Source organism: Ceratosolen solmsi, unplaced genomic scaffold, assembly GCF_000503995.2.
Source record: "Ceratosolen solmsi marchali unplaced genomic scaffold, CerSol_1.0 scaffold10, whole genome shotgun sequence".
Taxonomy (NCBI): domain Eukaryota; kingdom Metazoa; phylum Arthropoda; class Insecta; order Hymenoptera; family Agaonidae; genus Ceratosolen; species Ceratosolen solmsi.
In genome coordinates this window covers 9,233,456-9,251,402 of record NW_011948412.1, presented here as the reverse complement: position 1 = coordinate 9,251,402, position 17,947 = coordinate 9,233,456, and the positions used below count along the sequence as shown (strand labels likewise).

General features: G+C 34.9%; 3 protein-coding genes across 3 annotated transcripts; 1 reads left to right on the top strand and 2 right to left on the bottom strand.

The window, feature by feature from the left end:
* Positions 1-2,568: 2,568 nt before the first annotated feature.
* On the bottom strand, positions 2,569-8,685 carry LOC105359151 (uncharacterized). The gene is made up of 9 exons (XM_011495656.1): positions 8,531-8,685; positions 5,325-5,605; positions 4,696-5,125; positions 4,313-4,604; positions 4,131-4,216; positions 3,630-4,041; positions 3,203-3,512; positions 2,811-3,137; positions 2,569-2,678 (listed from the first exon to the last, which is right to left on the bottom strand). The coding sequence occupies exons 3-9, from the start codon at positions 5,020-5,022 to the stop codon at positions 2,618-2,620; spliced, it is 1,815 nt and encodes a 604-aa protein (XP_011493958.1). The 5' UTR covers positions 5,023-5,125; positions 5,325-5,605; positions 8,531-8,685; the 3' UTR covers positions 2,569-2,617.
* Positions 8,686-10,358: 1,673 nt separating this feature from the next.
* Positions 10,359-10,914, top strand: LOC105359140 (uncharacterized). The gene is made up of 2 exons (XM_011495644.1): positions 10,359-10,521; positions 10,626-10,914. Exons 1-2 carry the CDS (start codon positions 10,428-10,430, stop codon positions 10,811-10,813), a joined length of 282 nt encoding a protein of 93 aa, XP_011493946.1. The 5' UTR covers positions 10,359-10,427; the 3' UTR covers positions 10,814-10,914.
* A 1,423-nt stretch (positions 10,915-12,337) lies between these two features.
* On the bottom strand, positions 12,338-16,226 carry LOC105359131 (uncharacterized). The gene is made up of 8 exons (XM_011495634.1): positions 15,822-16,226; positions 15,237-15,340; positions 14,876-15,108; positions 14,551-14,776; positions 13,986-14,372; positions 13,513-13,879; positions 13,177-13,310; positions 12,338-12,888 (listed from the first exon to the last, which is right to left on the bottom strand). Exons 1-8 carry the CDS (start codon positions 16,093-16,095, stop codon positions 12,631-12,633), a joined length of 1,983 nt encoding a protein of 660 aa, XP_011493936.1. The 5' UTR covers positions 16,096-16,226; the 3' UTR covers positions 12,338-12,630.
* Positions 16,227-17,947: the final 1,721 nt, after the last annotated feature.

Here is a 17,947-nt window from a genome sequence, read left to right as displayed (position 1 = left end):
TGCTCATTATTAAATGGAGGAATATAAAAAACAAAAATTCAAAGCAATTTTTTTTTTAAACATTTATAAGCATTAAATTATGGTATCACTTGGTAAGATGTAAGTTGGAAATTAATAAACCGACAAAATGTATTAAGTCTGCATTAACTTTATTTTATCATTTCCATCTTTTACATTCCATCGAATTTTTACATTTCATTGTAAGAAAATTTATATCGCTTTTATAATATTTCATTTACCTTTTTTAAAAAAAAAGGAGAATCTAAAAATGCAATGCATTTTAAAAACATAAGAAATTTTCAGTTTAATATTCCTTTTAGTATATTAATACGAAATATTTATTTTCAATGTGACACAAATATTTAAAGGGATGTACAATACCAATACATAATACCAATATCAATGGAAGATCTAATTAATCAACAGCTCAAATAAAATAAAATTTAAATTTACAATAATTTTATATGACAATAATCTAATTTCCCATTAAGCTTTAGGATATACATATACATATATATATATATATATATATATATATATATGTATATCGATTTTTTTTTCTTCTTTTTTTTTAACGATTTAAATGTGAATTCTTAATATTATATTTTAATAAATTATTTTTCTCCTAATAAATAAGTGCCTTTTGAATGAAGATGAATTTAATTTTCACGTAAATTCAAGTATTACTTTCAGTCAAATGAACATTGATACTGTACATTCTCTTAATAACATGTTTTTTCTCTGTAAAACAGAATGAAATAATGAAATAATATCTGTTGGCAGATTTTACAATATTATCATGGATAAGATTTATTTCATTAAAAACATAAAATATGTTTTTAGTAATTTTAATCAACAGAAAAAAAAAGAAAAAAAAAACTTATATAACAAACTTTTTTGAAAAAAGCTGGTTGAAGATTTAATAATTTATTAATCTTAAATGCTGTAAAAATATCGACGGTTTTTTTTTTTAATATATGGTGTGTTTAACGTCCAATAAGTAAAATAACAGATTTGAAAAATGACATAAAAAAAAAAAAATTCAACCATAATTAGAATATCAACAAGACAATGAAATAAAATTTTTGTACCTATTTATTTGCTATCAGATTTCTTCGACAACTTTTAAAATAAAAATTGTCAAAGAAAAGTGCGTCGATTGCATTATCTGCATTCCTTTTATTGTTTCACTTTTATCTTTTACATATCAGTGATTTAATAATACGACACTTCTCATTTAATATTTTTACATCTCTTAATAAATTTCCGTGTGTGCCTTTTGCATAATTTGACATGCCTATTTATATATCCAATACATACTTCCACCACAAAATACATTCCTACAATAGGCATTTAATCTTCATATTTGACTCGCCCTGTACATCTTTCATGCTTCTTTACCAGTATCCTCTCTCAAACGAGATACTAAACTTTTACAAATACATATTCATACATGTACGTTTTTTCATGTTACTTTGCTTTCGTTTTAGGTCTAGGGCCTAGGTAAGGGAACCAGGATAAGGCGAAGGATAGGAGGTGTTAAAAAGTACTGAGGTAATATTTTAGGATTCGGGAATTATATTAAAGTTCTAGGGAATTAAATTATAATTAGGAAATACGATAATGGTAAATTCATTAGTAGTTAAGGAAAACAACAATAAAACTGAATAGCATTTTTCATTGCTTTCCTTTAATCGACGTGAAAATTTTTTTTTTTTTTTTTTTTTTTTTTTTTTTTTTTTTATGATAATGATTGTTCATCAAATATTCAAATATTAAGTTTTTTAATATCCTCAACATATCCGACATTCAACGCTTTCTTGCATTTTTTTTCTTTCCCTCGTTAATTCGTTTTCCTATAAATACTTTTTTTTCTTTTCTTTTTATTTATTTATTTATTTTTTTTTTATTATTATTATTATTATTATTATTATTTTTGTTTTTAATCAATTAGCGTGATATAAGTTGATTCTCTGCATATTTTATATATTGCAATTGATTAGAGTGCTAAATTGAAAACGAAAAGTAATGCAGATTTTGAACAGGTACGATCATGATTTATCACCACAAAATGTGGAACGTTATATATTTTATCTTACTTTCTTTGAGAGGAGAAACGAAAAACTTACGAAAAGGAAATCTTCATCAAAACTAAAAAATCGGAAAACACTCTTACTATACAATTTTCGAAAAAAAAATCCCCTTAACTTCTTCTCGCAAGACACGAGGTACAAGGTATACACATGGTCAGTAACTTTTTTTTTTACTTTCTTTTCATTTTTTACCACGTGAGGGATTCGAGTTAACAGTAATTGAATTATCTAAATAAATTGTTATTATCCATTTCATCGTCGCATTGCATATGTTTGCTTATTGGCAAGGGGCTAACCATGCCATCTTGGGTTCATGCATAACAAATTCCACATGCCAAGAGGACCCCTATGCCTATTTCTCTTAACAATTTATTTACCCATTCTGCGACGAATTACTAGACTAAAACACAACTTGATGCTGCTTATGATGAATCACCCTCGGTAGGTATATATATTTATATACACACATATATATGTATATGTATATATATATATATATATATATATATATATATATAGAGACTTCACAATGTCAGTGGACGTAACACCGTGAGCGGTCGAGACTTGAAGCTGCTACTGTGCCTTCTAAACGAAAATAATTTATGGTATTTATATTATTTATAACCAAACTATTTTTAGCATATAAAGAAAAAAATGTATAAATAATAATAGTGACAATGATGATAGTGATAATGATAATTATCATAATAATAGTACCTTTTCCTTTCATTTCGTAAGAGCATCATGGGTTGATCCCAGCCCACCTGTTCCAGATTAAAGGAATCCTTTTCCATTTCATCGTTATCATTTATATTAGATTCCTCAACAGCATTTGATGAAAAGTACAAACGATCTTTCTCGGACAGAATTCTACGTTTGACTGGAGATCGAAGAGGCTCTGTTTGTATACTTTTATCGCATTGCCGTACCCTAAATTTCAAAGTGAGTTTTGAAGGTACAGTAACCGATGTGTTTTTACTCTCCCGATATTCCATATATGGACTTTCCCCATCAGGAAGATAAAATAAGTTTCCTGATTCAGACCTACTCAAACATTCATATTTTATTTATTGCAGAAGAAAGCACATACAATGTATTCAGCTACAAACCTGCGATATGCAACTCGTTCAAGAGTATTGTTTACTGGAAATGTAGTTCCGTCAGCCCAATGTCCATCCTCTTTGATTGGACGAAAATGAGTACGAGCAGAAGTCAGCAGATCTTCATCAGGTTCTGGTACACAAGTTACCTTTTGTTGCAAACAGGATTCTTTACCAATGGTAACAGGACTCTTACATGGGACAACCGGGAAGAAGCAGCTGCCTGTACGAGGACTGTGACCCAGCGTTGCAATATTGCCAATACCACCCCAGCACCAAAGACCATCACCAGCTGAGTCTGACCATGACACATTGCCATCTATAAAATTGTTTTGCACATTAATGTAAATATTATATATTAATAATTATATTTATTTTTTAAATTTGCTGTTTACACACTTGATATTTCATTAACTTAACGCGTATCTGGGCTTACCTGGTGTCTTGTCTTTAATTCTCGATTCATCAGCATAATCTTCGATACTAAACAAATCAACGTCCCATGGGATAAGCGGCGAATCGTTAATATGCGATTCTCGATAAATTGGAGTTTCCTCTGTACTTTTGTCATCTTTAATTACAGAAAAAGTTGCATCAATATTATCCATTGGCCACAACGGTCCCGATGGAATTGAAAGAGACGGAGCTGCCCATATGGAATCAGTGCCCTGAGAAATCCCTGAACCAGTATCCCATAACGCCTCGAGGCTTTGATCAAATTTCGCTTGTAACTGCGCCAATCGTAACTGATCCAATGCGAGCTCTTGTTCCTTTTCTCTCTCTCGCTCCATTGATTTGGCAAAACCGTAAACTTCCTTTGCTTCTGCCATTTGTGATTCAGTGGCTTGCTAAAATCAATTATTCAAAGGTTTTAGCAGATGTTTTAAAAATTAATAAAATCAAAAATTACCAATAACTTGACAAAAATGAAACCTACAATGGTTATCTTATTTTTCTTCTGCCGAGTCCTGTTATTATTGTTTTTACTGTTACTGTTGCTGATGCCGTTGTTCTTTTTATTATAGTTATTATAATTATTATAATTATTATTATTATTATTATTATTATTATTGTTATTATTATTATTAATCTTATTGTTATTGTTATTATTATTGTTGTTGTTGTTGTTGTTGTTGTTGTTGTTGTTGTTGTTATTATTATTGTTGTTGCTGTTGCTGCTTAAGTTGCGTTCTTTCCGGTATGGAAACTTTTTTGGGGTGGTAGGCTGCAGGGCCGGAAATGCCGCATAGTATCTCAGGGCCCGATCGCGAGGAGTGAGCGTCTCGAAAGGAACCTTTGCCTCGGCATCAGTGGCAGTTCTAAGTTCTTCTTGTTCATCCTTTGAATCACCACCTTCTAGATCTCGTAATTTGGCGCATAATTCGTCGACTAACGTCTCTACTCCGCACTTCTGAAATAGCGCTTGTATAAGAATCAAAAAATCCTGCGCTCAGGTAAGTCGCAAAAGTGATGAAATATACGAGAACTCTGGGACTTCTTACTTGATCAGCAGCACTTGTAAGGCATTGTACGACAGCTCGGCGTTGCTCCCTATCACCCTGAAGTGGCAGTTTTGACCGGGACTTGGTTTTCGAACGACGTCCACCTCCTCCATTCCTACCAGTGCCCTCGAGCGGAGGAGTGAGGGCCGAGTCGGGGTGACGCAAAAGGCTGAGTACGAAGCGCGAGTACGCGACTGGGTCTATGCCCAACGCATCCAGGCGCTGCTCCAACCACTGGCGCAACTCCTCCTCGGCCCTGGTGCCGAATACCCCTCCACCGCCAGGGGACGCCGCTATCCCGACCAGGTGCAACGCCGGATTCCTCATTCCTCCAAACAGGGGAATCTCCTCCTGGACCCACAAATTCTCCAGAGCTTGAATGCTCCCGGGGCGATCATTCTCTCTCTTTTATTCTGATATCATTACGTCTCTGCATAAATAACAATAATCCGACATCAGGATTTTAACATTTCACTACAATCGAATAAATTTTAATCGTATGGAGTCTAGAATTACATTCATGACAGACCATTTTACACTCTATCGTTGCTCTCGTCCATCTTAAAACTAAGGTTATACAACGAATAGAGTGAAACGAAATTAAATGAATACGCTTGTGATTCACTTACTTGTAAAGTAGTGTTTGTTGTCTGTCCTTCTGTTTCTTGGCTGTATTAAGTTCCACCACCAAATTATTTCTTTAATGTGAGCTTGTCCTTATAGAAATGTTTTAGTATTGCTAATTTTCTTTTAACTTAGGCTTGTTGCAACTTATTTGTCGTATAATTTGGTTACTGTTGCTTAGTTCCTGGCCCTTCTATGGAGTAAGCATGTGGTGGATGTTTTGTCGTCGCAAGGATGACAGACCTCAATGCGAAATGAGAAGTACTGTCTCCTTCCCATTTTGACTCTAAAATAAAAATGAAACAAATTAACTCAAAAAGATGCAATATTACAATGACGTATGCGAGCGCACTGCGTGTCCGTCTGCGTTTGCGCGCGCGCGTATCCGTATATCGAGGTAAAAAATAATCACTAACAAAAAAAAATTCCTGGAGGTGGACTAATATTGTTAATAATATATAATTTTATTTATAACGCAGCTAAAGTCCATAACACGAAAGAGCTCGACGATTTGTGAACGACTAAATTTTATCTACACGCTAGAGAGTTTGTCACAAATTTTTGAACTTTTCATTTGCTTTAAGTGAAGCTTAGTTTGACTAATGGGCATAGAAATTGTTAAACGGAGAATAGAAACGGATAAAGTGAAAGATAAAATGAGATAAATAAATAGAAGGTAGAGGTAGAGGTAGAGGTAGAGGTAGAGGTAGAGGTAGAGGTAGAGGTAGAGGTAGAGGTAGAGAAAGAGGAATAGTAAGTATGCGAGTACGAATATGAGTAAGATTAAGAAGATTAAGATTAAGAGTAGTAAGAGTAAGAGTAAAAGTAAGAAAAGGAGAAAGAAAAAGAGAAAGCGGTTGGCGGAACTGTCATTCACGTCCCATAATTGACATTCGTGAATACTTCTTTAAAACAATACAAAATTAAATATTCCGATAAATATTAAAAAATCCGAAAAAATAAATATATGAATGTTAAATAGTAAAACTTCAATGAAAAACAAAAACAATAAAAACAATAAATTATAACAGTTGTAGAAACAAATACGAACGAAAAGCATAATAAGCAAGTCTGAATAGTAATGGATAGACACGCTTTCCGTCACACGTACATTTGAATAATTTTAATTTACATCGCACATAATTTGTTGCGTATTTATTATGCGTGCATATATGTATGTACGTACGGATGTTTAAGAATTAAAGACAAAAGATTAAATGAAATAATTTTCATTGCATAAACGTGAGAAGAAACTATTTCAATCCGATTAAAAAAAAAAAAGCGTATTTTATTAATATTTACGTAATAATTTGATTTTGCTCATTTATTTTAAGTCCAGTAGGATTTATTTCTTTATCTTTGCATCAAGTTCGAAATAGATCCGTCGTTCAATAACAAAGACATAAAATTCGAGGTTATAATAATTTTATTTTTACATTTTCATTGGAAAATTTATGCTGCTTAATAAATTTTATAATTCAAAATAATATTAAAAATGAATGCGTGTGCGTGCGTGTTGTCTCTTTCTTCTTATCTTTTTATTTCTATTATTATTATTTATATAATTATTTATATATTTATTTATTTATTTATTTATTAATTTATTTATTTTTTTTTTATTTTTATTATTTTTTTTTTTTTCTAAGAACGGTTAATGCTATTTGTACTACGGATAATAAATAGAAAGAGAAAAATAATAAAATACCGATTAAAGTAAAACTATAATTGCGCGGATAGATTATAGTAATGACAGTGTAATAACATAATAACTTGTTGATGTTAACGATAATGTCCTTGCATTTGGACAAACAAAAATTAGACCATAGCCGTGGTGTGACGACACTATTAACAATTGTAATGACACAGATATTGTAAACACATCTAACGACCAAATACGAATTTTCACAAACAAAAACATAGCACAGAAGACAAGAAAATCGTGTCGTATTCGATAAGAAAATACCATTCTTCTCGTGGATCATTCATTGAAATATAAGAAAATAATGAACATAGAGACAGTCAAAAAGTTGTTAACTCAGCCTACGGGCAAAATTGTTAAAATTGTCAAGAAAAGCTTGCTTAAAATGAAGCGAAAAGCAATGAGAAATGACAAATCATAAATGAAAGGGGCCATGATAATACGAAAAATTAATTCGAGATAAAATAGTGCGCAATCGAAGTTATAGATTGTCGGCTAAGTGTGGTGAGGAGGACGTGGTGTGCGAGAGAGGAAAGGCAAAAACAGAACAGAACGTGCAGCGTTTGTATTGTAGGCTGAAAATTCTAGGTCTAGAGCGAAATAGACGGAGAGAAATGGTATATAATCGAGACAACAATCTACAGAAGACGATGAGATGAGAGAAATATGAATGTGAGTAGTGCCTAAATACAAGAAATATAGAATAGAAATGAGGAAGCGCGGAAAACGAGTATGCGAAGACGGCGCGAAAGAGGACGGAGCGAGAGAGATGGAGGAAGCGGGCTGAGAGCGCTTATATATGAATAAATGTATGTATGTGCGTGCGTACGTGCGTGCGTGCGAGTATATATATATATGTATGCTCGCGAGCGTGTTTGTGTGTATCAGTCTCTCTCTCACTCTCTCTCTCTCTCTCTCTGTGTTCGCGCGCGTGAGAGAAAGAGGAGGGAGCAGTGCGTGCGTGCGTGCAAAGTTTTGTAAGCCTATGTGTGTGTATGAGAGGGACGGAGGAAAAGAGGGACAATCACGTCAACTAGGTAAGAAAACGGTGAAAACGAGCATTGCACTTATCGTGACAAAAATTAATGTATATACGAATACCCAAACAAACTCGACACAACCTCTTATCCCTCGATAATAACTGCGGGTATAATTCTCTTGCGCGCGCGCGCGCACACAGACACACACTCCAACACGCGCGAGCACGCACGCATGCACGAACGCGCGCGCTCACGCAAGCACGACGCACTCACGCACTCACGCAAGCACGCACGCACGCACGTACGCACACGCGCAATCGGACACTGCGGCACGTTTCCGTGAATCACGAAGGCCCGTATGTGCGCGCGCGAGATGTACGTACATCGACGAAACAGGCGAAACGCATGACATTGCGAAACGAGGGCCGAAAAGGCAGAGACTTGCCGAAAAATCGACGTCATTGCGATGGCCGAACGATAGGACACTGCTAAACGAAACAATAATCACCGTTCAACGAATAAATCGACGTACCTGCATGCCCCGAGAGATGATTTTCACCCCGGCCTTCTCTACACACCCCACTTGGTGAAAAACATGGCGGGTCACTAAGTCCGAGCCTCGCCTCCCTTCTTCCAGATTTTCACGCAGTGGCGTCACGCGCGCCACTCGCGCCCCGCTCCTCTATTTACGAAACTTTTCGACTCGTAGCTTCCTTTTTATTTATTTACCTTCGACCGCGCGCCTCCTCGTCCGGACGATTATTTTTAATTACCTTACCGTCCGATCGAGCTGCACATCTCTTGCACTGCTATTGCACCAAACTTGGGAAATACATTCTTTACGACGTATAACCGAATACATACTTCACAATTATTCAAGATGCGCGCGCTCCCGATAACTCCAATTTCAAGCTTCTTTCCCTTATTATTCTCATACTCCAAGCAATTGATCACGTCAATTTGACATTCCTTATCTCTTACACTTAACGTTTCTCCGTTTCCACCCTGTACCACACTCGTCTCACCCCCCTAAGTATTATTAAAAGTTTGTTAAGCACAACAAAGTTGAAGAGAGAGAAAAACAAGAGAGAGAGAGAGAGAGAGAGAGAGAGAGAGAGAAATAATGAGAGTATGAAAGAAGGGAAGAGAAATGAAAAGCTATGACAGATGAGACGACATTAAGAGCATAATAAGCAGTCACGCAAAATTTACCATCGGACGAAGGGCCGATCGGGCACTGTCGATCACCTACGTCCCTGGTATTGGAAATGTTGTGCATCGGCGCAATCAGCGGCCGCGCATCGCGCCTTTCTTGATGCGACAATGCACCTGCAACATCATGGCGTTCCACGGTCGTCGAAAATTGAATAATCAACGACGATCAGAGGCGCGAGCGCGTAGGCGTCCCTCGCCCGATGCCTCTTAACGCGCGCAAAGAGCATTGGAAGTTGCACGGGTGCGCCTCGGGTCACGACTTCTTCGATATTTTCAATTTTCAATTCAAGTCCCCGAGCTTCCATTACGCTCGCGATATTCGAAAAGTCGGTTACACTCGTACTTTGGCACGAGCTTTGCCGGGGTGGTAGTAACACGTGGCCACGTGTTAATAAATGACATCTCTCTCTCTCTCTCTCTCTCTCTCTCTCTCTCTCTCTCTCTCTCTTCCTCTTAGTGTCGGACTTGGAGCGCGTCGGAGTGACGCACCATCGATATTCTAAATTCGATTGGAATGTTGAAGCGAGCCGAACGCCGCCGAGCCACACGCCCAATGGGAAATTTATAATCTGCCGGTGAATCGTACCTTATTTTAGGGTCTCTGAGCCAATCGAGCGTACGTGCGCTCGAGAATCGCTGGAGCTCAAAAAAGCGCCATCTTTTTTTGTTCACGTAACCTTATTCGTGCTTCGCCCGCCCCACCCTCGCGCCGGTCAACGACAATCCGACGCCGCCATCCTGACGGCATCCCGCCTTACTCGAGACTCTTTTCAGCCGTTCGGTTGGCTAAACTTGCCCATATCTTTTCTTTTCTAAACTCTGCGTCGAATTCCGAATGCCCTGTGTATGACCGAGTATTTTTGTCTTTATCTAGCGCGCTGGCACTGCGCCGCCTGCGTCCTTATCTAAGCACTACGTCACTGGCAATGTTATGCGGAGAATGTGAGATTGCTTTTGACGAATCGAGGCGGCAAACTAGAACGAACCTGTTAAAATTCATCTAACGGTTTTATTAAAAATATTCGTATGACAAAGTCGTGCGCTTGACGAGGTGTCAGCTCTTACGCCTAATAATCCTTTAACATTACTTTTCATTTGCCTTTAAACTTTGTCATGAGATACCTTAAATTAAATTAACGTGTTAACGTGAAAAGAGGTAAATAAAGAGCATTTTTAATGGAAACTGTTGTGGCTCGATGAGGCAATGAGATAAAATGACTGACAGCTCATACGAAAAGGTCTTGGAAGATTTAAAAAATTTTATAACGGAGACAAAATTACTTTTAGAAAAAGTTACGAAAATGCGTAGTAAGTACATCATTCAGTGCAACGTTACTTGCAATTAATAGCATGTATTTGTTTTCTTTTTTTTTGTTGTTTTTTTTTTTTGTCTTTTCTTATATTCGTGTCAGTTGAATGTAAGGAGTCGCAAATGAATATGCTTCGATTATTCAATCCTAAATGTATTAAGATACTTGAAATTTCAAGCGAAGCATCTTCCAAAAATATGAATCAATTTAACAAGAATAATAAAACCGCCCAAATGAATATTAAAAGAAGTTATAAGGCACAATGTGAGAAAAAAATGATTCACAAGTAATTGAAAACGCTTGGCAAAGGACAATGTGCATTATATTGTAATTATTAATTATAATATGTAACTAAACTTACTAATGGTACAATAAAGCTTATATGAATTGATATATTTATGTTTAAATAGATTTATTTTTAGACATTAGATACTCGCACATCGTGAGACTGATATAAGTACAATTATATTCAACATAAACATATACATAGTCATTATATTCTTTTATAATACATTTATAGGAGTATTTGGAACGAATAATGTGGAGCTCGAGGCATTCTGTCAAAGCACACAACGAATATGATTCCCATATCTCGCAAGTCTTTTATAGCTAATGCGAAGGCTTCAAAAGTTATATCGAAGAAGGCTGTGGAAATTGTGCTTTGACTTTAAAACTGCGCAATAATAATATACATACATGCATGCACGCACTCACTCACGCACGCATGTACATACATATACATATTTATGTATGCATTATGTATATGCTTCTTTATTATATATTTCTTTAAAACTTTGTACGATTCCTTGGAATACATCGTTACTTCGGTTTTGTAAGGATACATTGTCCAAATATGACTTTCAGTTTGAGGAAACCTGTGTTTTTGCTTTTTATCGGTAACAAATATATGAAAATTCTTTGATTATAGAATTTGAGACTTAGAGAAAATTTATATCGCACAAAACTATCGAGTGATGGAGTTCGTCTCATCCTAGAACACTTTCGCCAACTTGCCATTAATCTAATAATTTCGTTTATGATGAAACTCATGCATTGGTAGTGTCACAATTGAAATTGATTATAGATTTTAGATAGAACACTGTTTCTACGACACTCAACAAGTTATATATGTATGATTTATATTGTTTATACCTCATTACCGTACGTATCACTCATTGTGGAACAGCTCTTAAGACATTGTTAATGTAAAGATTGAGCTTGCTATTTAACGTTAAGTTTTAGTGGTTTTCAAAAGTATACAAGATAATGTCAAAAGAATTTTAAATAAAGCCAAATCAATTATATATTAGATTATTTTTATCTTTTATTGTCTCTTAATTGTAAACAGATCCACAATGAGTTTTGATTTATCTGGCATAAGGTTTGGCAATTGAGTCTCTCTCTCCATGTTCTTTAACTTTATCTGCAGGTGCTTGATCATGCAGAGAATATATAATGTAGAATATTTAAAATATATATGAGAAACTATTCTCAACGCATTGAATACAGTCATTGAGAGAAACCAGTTTAAACTTTATTAGGCATTTATTTGAAACAGTGTAAAGCTGCATTTGGTTCTTGACCCGCAATTCTTACAGCTAACTAAAATTGTTACGATGACATGAGCATTTATAAATAAATCTGTGTAATCTATCATAAAAATATATTAATATATTATTTATAAGTCAAATATAAATCTTCATTCGAAAGATCGATATAATATAATTGCATTATTTTAAAATATTATCTTTACTATAAAATATGTATCACAACAAAATATACTTTAGACATCTTTAAAGTGCTTCAGAAAAAAACATTATCTTATATAATCTTTAACGTTATATGGTACATTTAATATACGATTATAATATACTTTCTTAAAATTATCGTTTGAGCTTTGAAATGTAAAGAACAAGTCGTATTAAACATAGACACATGTTCGTGAAGCATTGTGCATTAAGAAAATCGGGCTTCATTGTGCTTATGGCAAAATGAATATTGTTCGACTTGAAGAACAACTCGAGAATCTTAATGTACAATCTTAACGTACGACGGAAGATTGTGATATGAGTCATCGTCGCAAGGCCATGATTCAACGTAAAAAGTCTTATCGCTTCGAAGGGATGAGATGATTACGATAAGAATTATCGTAAAGGTAGCGATGACGATAGCGATTCTGGTGCGTGAGGCATAAGTCACTCTCGTCCAGGCGACAAACAGAAGACTTTGAAAGGGTTGGCGAATGATAAGGGATTAGCATAGCACCCTTAAGACAATACTTTAACCACGAGGAGTCGGCCGAATACTTTTCTTGGCATATTTTTTCAGTCTCGAATGCGAACCTCTCGAGGCAATCGTCTTGATCCTAAAACAAAGTTCAACAAATGTCCTTATTTATTTTGCCCGACTTTGTCTAGCTTTTTTTTTTTTTTTTTATCCAATCAAATGCACACGCGGGCATTGGAATTGTTTAAGAAAATGGAAATTATCTAATTGATCAAGTCGACGAAGTGTCTCAAATCAAATGAACTGATTGTTAATGTGCAACAGTAGAGTCGACATCGTATAAAGTTTTTAAAAATGCTGATATTCGTCACGAATTTGAGGACAGAAAATCGATAAAGTCGTTTGAATGAATCTATAAAATACTTACACAAGAATTACAAATATTATATAGGACGCAAGGAACGAGCAACAATTGTTTAACATCGCCAATAAGAGCTCCGATCATCTTGCAACGCCTTTCAATCAAATCTATTTGCAGGCAACTGCTTTCGTCATCAATACCTATCATCACAAATATAATATGCTTACAAAAATGTTCAAATACATAAAAAAAAAAAAAAAAAAAAATGCTTTAATGCATGCAACAATGCTCCCTCTACTATTTTCAATATCGTTATAAATACAACAAAATAATCAAATAATTAATATATTTGGTCGAGCGAAGAATCAACTTATTTGCGCAATACGTTTTTAAAAATACTACCCTGCATCGCGTCTACATTATTTCTGGTGCGCTTGTCTTCGTTCTTATTGACATTAGCACTGTTAGGATGATTTAATGTCAAATTATTTTGAGCTTGAGCAGCTCTCTGACTTTCTCGCTGCGCAGCTGCATTGCTACTCAGTTGTTTGAGAGCCCGTCGAAGTTTTTCAAAGGAGTATGCGGCCGACAGTCGTGACATAATTTCGTCCTTTACTTCTTGACTATCCACGTTGTTTTTCAAACCGACCTCCATTGCCTCCTCGATCATTTGATTCTTCATGTTCTTCAATTTCGAGTCCATTTGCTGCAGCTTGTCACGCTTCTCGCCCCCATCTTTATCAATAAGATTAAGATTTTCCGCCATTGTCTGCGAGACAAAGATTAACAATATTAATGTCAATTGGTCTTTCTATAACTTTAAGCAGTTTTGTAAATTGATAAAAATAGAGAGAAAAAACTGTATGTGAAAAAACCTCGTAATATTTTTGTAAAAGATATTCCTCGTCCTGATCCTGCGTATCTGGTCTGCCCATGTAAACTGTCTTCTTCTTCCTTCGATCAATTCCAAAATACTGCGACCAATCTACACTCTTCTTTTTAACGTCGATGGGGCGTTCCTTCGTTTTATTAACTTTGGCCATATTATCCTTCAAATTTTTAGACTTTGCAGTGGAATTCGATGTCTCGACATTGGAACCCTGAGTTTGCCCAGAGTGGCCGTTACCCTTTACACGATCGTGATTATGCTCATGGTTATGATCATGAGAATGATCGTGATTGTGATCGTGGCTCTGATCGTGAGTATGATTAACAGCGCTTGTTGATTGTGTGCCAAAGAGCGATCCTAGATCTTCCGCCACCTAATGCAATGTAAATAGATTTTTATCAGGCAATCAGTCATTTTATAATGAAATCTAGAGAGCGAAAAAAAAAACATACAAAAAAGAGCTATAAAAAAGTAAAAATATTCTACGGGACTTAGTAGATCGCTATGAAAACAATATAATAATAATTCATACTTCAAACGTGCATACGTACCTTTGGATCGGTAACTTGTCTCTTTCTATTTACGGCTTTTGCGCTTCTTTTGAAAACGGGAAGTCGTTTAAATGAATCGTGATAAGTCTTATATTCTCGATTGAATAGCGGATATCTAGCATTAACATTTCGTCGTTCAGCTGGCGAAATTTGCACGAATCTTGGTTCTTGGCTCTCCTCGCGATTTTCGTCGCTAAAAAGCTCTCTCAATAATAGCTGATCGCCCCTAAAAGTTCCAAGAAACATTATTAACTTTTTCAAAGTAAATATAATAAAGTAAAATTAATTAACACGCAAAGAAGTGACTTGATTTAAAACAAATTACCCGTAAGCTTCGTTATCCGGTTGAATCTTATATTTATCATAAATCATCTCAAGAGCTCTTTGATAATCTTGATCGTCCAACTCTTCTTGATCATGAGCCAAATCGTTTTCTCCACCATCCATCAAAATTCTGGCAAGTTCCTTCTCATTGAGCATGCCATGATTCAAATTAGCCGCTCTTTTGTAATTAGCGTTTCTCTCGCGTTCGCGAAATACTGACTGAGACGGCACCTCCTAAAATCATGTTATTTAACAATTAAAGCGTCCTGTGTTAATAAAGTCTTGATATTGATCGCGCTATGAAATTCATAAATTAATTTGATCAAACATCATTTCCTGCATAATAAAACAATTATACGTACTTGATCCGTGACGTACTGCAAGTAATCCATTAGAGCGCGATTGAATTGCTTATTATTCAAGTGCTGATAACCATCTCCGATGGTTTCTAGTTGACCTGTGCCCTCTAATGAAAACAAGATAATCATAAAATAAAAACAAAACAAAAAAAAAAAAATAAAATGAATAAAGTAGTATTTGGTAACAATAAAATTATACAGTTGTAAAGGAAAAAGTAATTTCCTTGGAAGAAAGGAATTTACATAATAATCTTACAATCATGATGAGCAATTACGACAATAACTTATTGAGTTCTTAATAAAGTGAGTTTATTTGTTTTTGAAAATTGTACAAAGCTTCTCACGACTACTATATTATTAAGGCAATTTAAATTACATCATTAATTACATCATTTGAAATACATTGTATTGTAAATCTTGTCTGTTTGTTTTTTTTCTTCTTCATTTTCTAACGCGATAATTAAGGTGACAAATGTCATTAAAATCATGGCGCGAAATAAAGAGGAAAGCGATTAATTAATAGTGAAATGATATCGAGTAAACTCGTTGGACGTGTAGCAACGTTTAATGTTTAGAAATTGCAATTACCGGATGGAATGAATGCCAGACTATCCTTGTTGTCATCGATTTCATCGCTCCCAACCTGTTGCCGTTGAAAATTTCGCTCGCCATTATCTTCTTGATATTTGAATAATGGCAAGTCGTCGTAATACGCTTGAGGATTCGTATTCAATGATCTTTGCTTTCTTGTCACTGCATTTAATGCAGTTCTCAGCGACTCCTCGCTCATTTGATGGGGCACGGGATTTAAGGCGGCAACCAGCCCCAAACCGACCAGGAAAATCCAGTACATCAGTATCATCGTCTGATTAATAAAGTAAAGTTCACAATTTTATTTGATTATCATTTTATTCTACTCGTCAATTCAATTGTCAATTGATTAACATGTTCTTTGCATTTATATCGTCGTGCAAGCTCTACAATTGCTTCGTAATAATCAATATTATAACGAAGAATGCAATTAATTATTCATTCGACGGAATGATCGAGCGATAGAATAAAATGCGTACGAATGGGGGAGATAAATATTAAATTGTTCATTGAAATATTGATTTCGAGGAGAATCGTGTTGAAAGAAAATTTCAACATAGTTCAATTACTAACGAGGATTTTTTTTCTCCGCAACCGCATCTATTGTCGCGCTGTTCGCATAACTTTCATAGCGATTACATATCCATACTGATGTAATTTATAAAATAAGAACTTTTCTTTACTTCGATTACCATTAAATTTATTTTAAAGTAAAAATATCATTATAAGGTGAAGAATTTTTTTTTTGTTCATTGCGTTGTCGCTCAATTCATTGTAACAATCGGCGGCTTATTGAACGTAAAATAATGCAGTGTACTAATTAAAATAATTTGTCTTTTTACATGGATTGATAAATAATTGAATCTTATAATTGCGAACTGTGCCGTTGAACTTCCCTTGTTGATGTGTTCCCTTCTTCATAAATACGTAAATGCGCATAAATTTTGTATTAAATCGAGTAATCGAAAATTTCTATAATAAGGAGTAAGTTCTGTCGGCTTATTAATAATTAGACAAATCAGCAACATATCCATTCGATGAATGTTAATCTATTTATCAAACGTTAGCAAATAATCAATAAATTTCTAAAATTACAAAATGCTTTTTTTACCCCATTTAATACTATTACGCGTACTTGCGTGTCGTTGATTATTCGTAAACGTTAGGGCTAAAATAAAATATTATTAGTAATGAAAAATGCGCGTTTATGTATTTACTGGCAATGAAATAAAAAAAAAAAGAAAAAGTATATTTATCATCGATACTCGCACGCAGACAGCATGCTTAGAAATCTCAATAAAATTTATAATCTTCATTTTTATATTATATTCGAATCTACAATGACTTTATAATGTTTATCAATAAAAATGTCATCGTTAAAATAACATTAAAAGATTAATAGACAAAAGCTTAAAAATCACACGCTCGGTGAGTCGAGCAGCCATAAGAAGCAGAAAAATCTTGGATGCTGTGCTACGGCTAAAGTCCAAAGGAATAATTAATTCACACGATATATTGGATAAATGAAAAAGGTCGAGAAAGGATATTATTCATTTTCTTTATGATACAAGACAGACAGCAGTGAACGTAAATTTCAGATACAAGCAGTAATATGCTCGGATAAAGGAAGAGAGTGACGGAGTATGTTCTAACTTATATTACAAATTATAGATTTATTGACGCCATCTTTGAAGTAAATGACGCCAGAAGCTTGATTATTATGCCCCATTACTTTGCTAGATACCGGAGCCACACGGTGGTGCCCAACAGAGGCTGCTGCCATCCAAGCGGTCATACGTCATAGGAGGGCATATATCATTGTCGCTTATACTATACTTACAAACCCCACCCCCGGAGTCTTTCAAAGCAGGAATCGAACAAATTTACCGAGAAGGCTCTTCGATATAAGTGGCACGAATTATCATTGCGCGAAGCTAACGTCACCGGTAATCTTCGGCTTGTTGGGCGACAAGATAACGAGTGCGCAGACGGCTTATAATGTGCGTGTATGTATGAAAATAATACTCACTCGGCTTCAAATATTCATTGACGGTGCGACGACAATCTGACTCGAATAAAGGGCAAAAACTGCAATGTGTATATATATATATATATATATATAT

Coding starts and splice junctions, on each gene's coding strand:
- LOC105359151 (XM_011495656.1), bottom strand. CDS start 5,022: ATGAGGAATCCGGCGTTGCACCTGGTCGGGATAGCGGCGTCCCCTGGC. Junction 4,042..4,130: donor AGAAAAATAAGATAACCATT/GTAGGTTTCATT, acceptor AATTGATTTTAG/CAAGCCACTGAATCACAAAT. Junction 3,513..3,629: donor AATTAAAGACAAGACACCAG/GTAAGCCCAGAT, acceptor ACAATTTTATAG/ATGGCAATGTGTCATGGTCA.
- LOC105359140 (XM_011495644.1), top strand. CDS start 10,428: ATGACTGACAGCTCATACGAAAAGGTCTTGGAAGATTTAAAAAATTTT. Junction 10,522..10,625: donor AAAAGTTACGAAAATGCGTA/GTAAGTACATCA, acceptor TATTCGTGTCAG/TTGAATGTAAGGAGTCGCAA.
- LOC105359131 (XM_011495634.1), bottom strand. CDS start 16,095: ATGATACTGATGTACTGGATTTTCCTGGTCGGTTTGGGGCTGGTTGCC. Junction 14,373..14,550: donor GACAAGTTACCGATCCAAAG/GTACGTATGCAC, acceptor ACATTGCATTAG/GTGGCGGAAGATCTAGGATC. Junction 12,889..13,176: donor ATAATATTTGTAATTCTTGT/GTAAGTATTTTA, acceptor ACTTTGTTTTAG/GATCAAGACGATTGCCTCGA.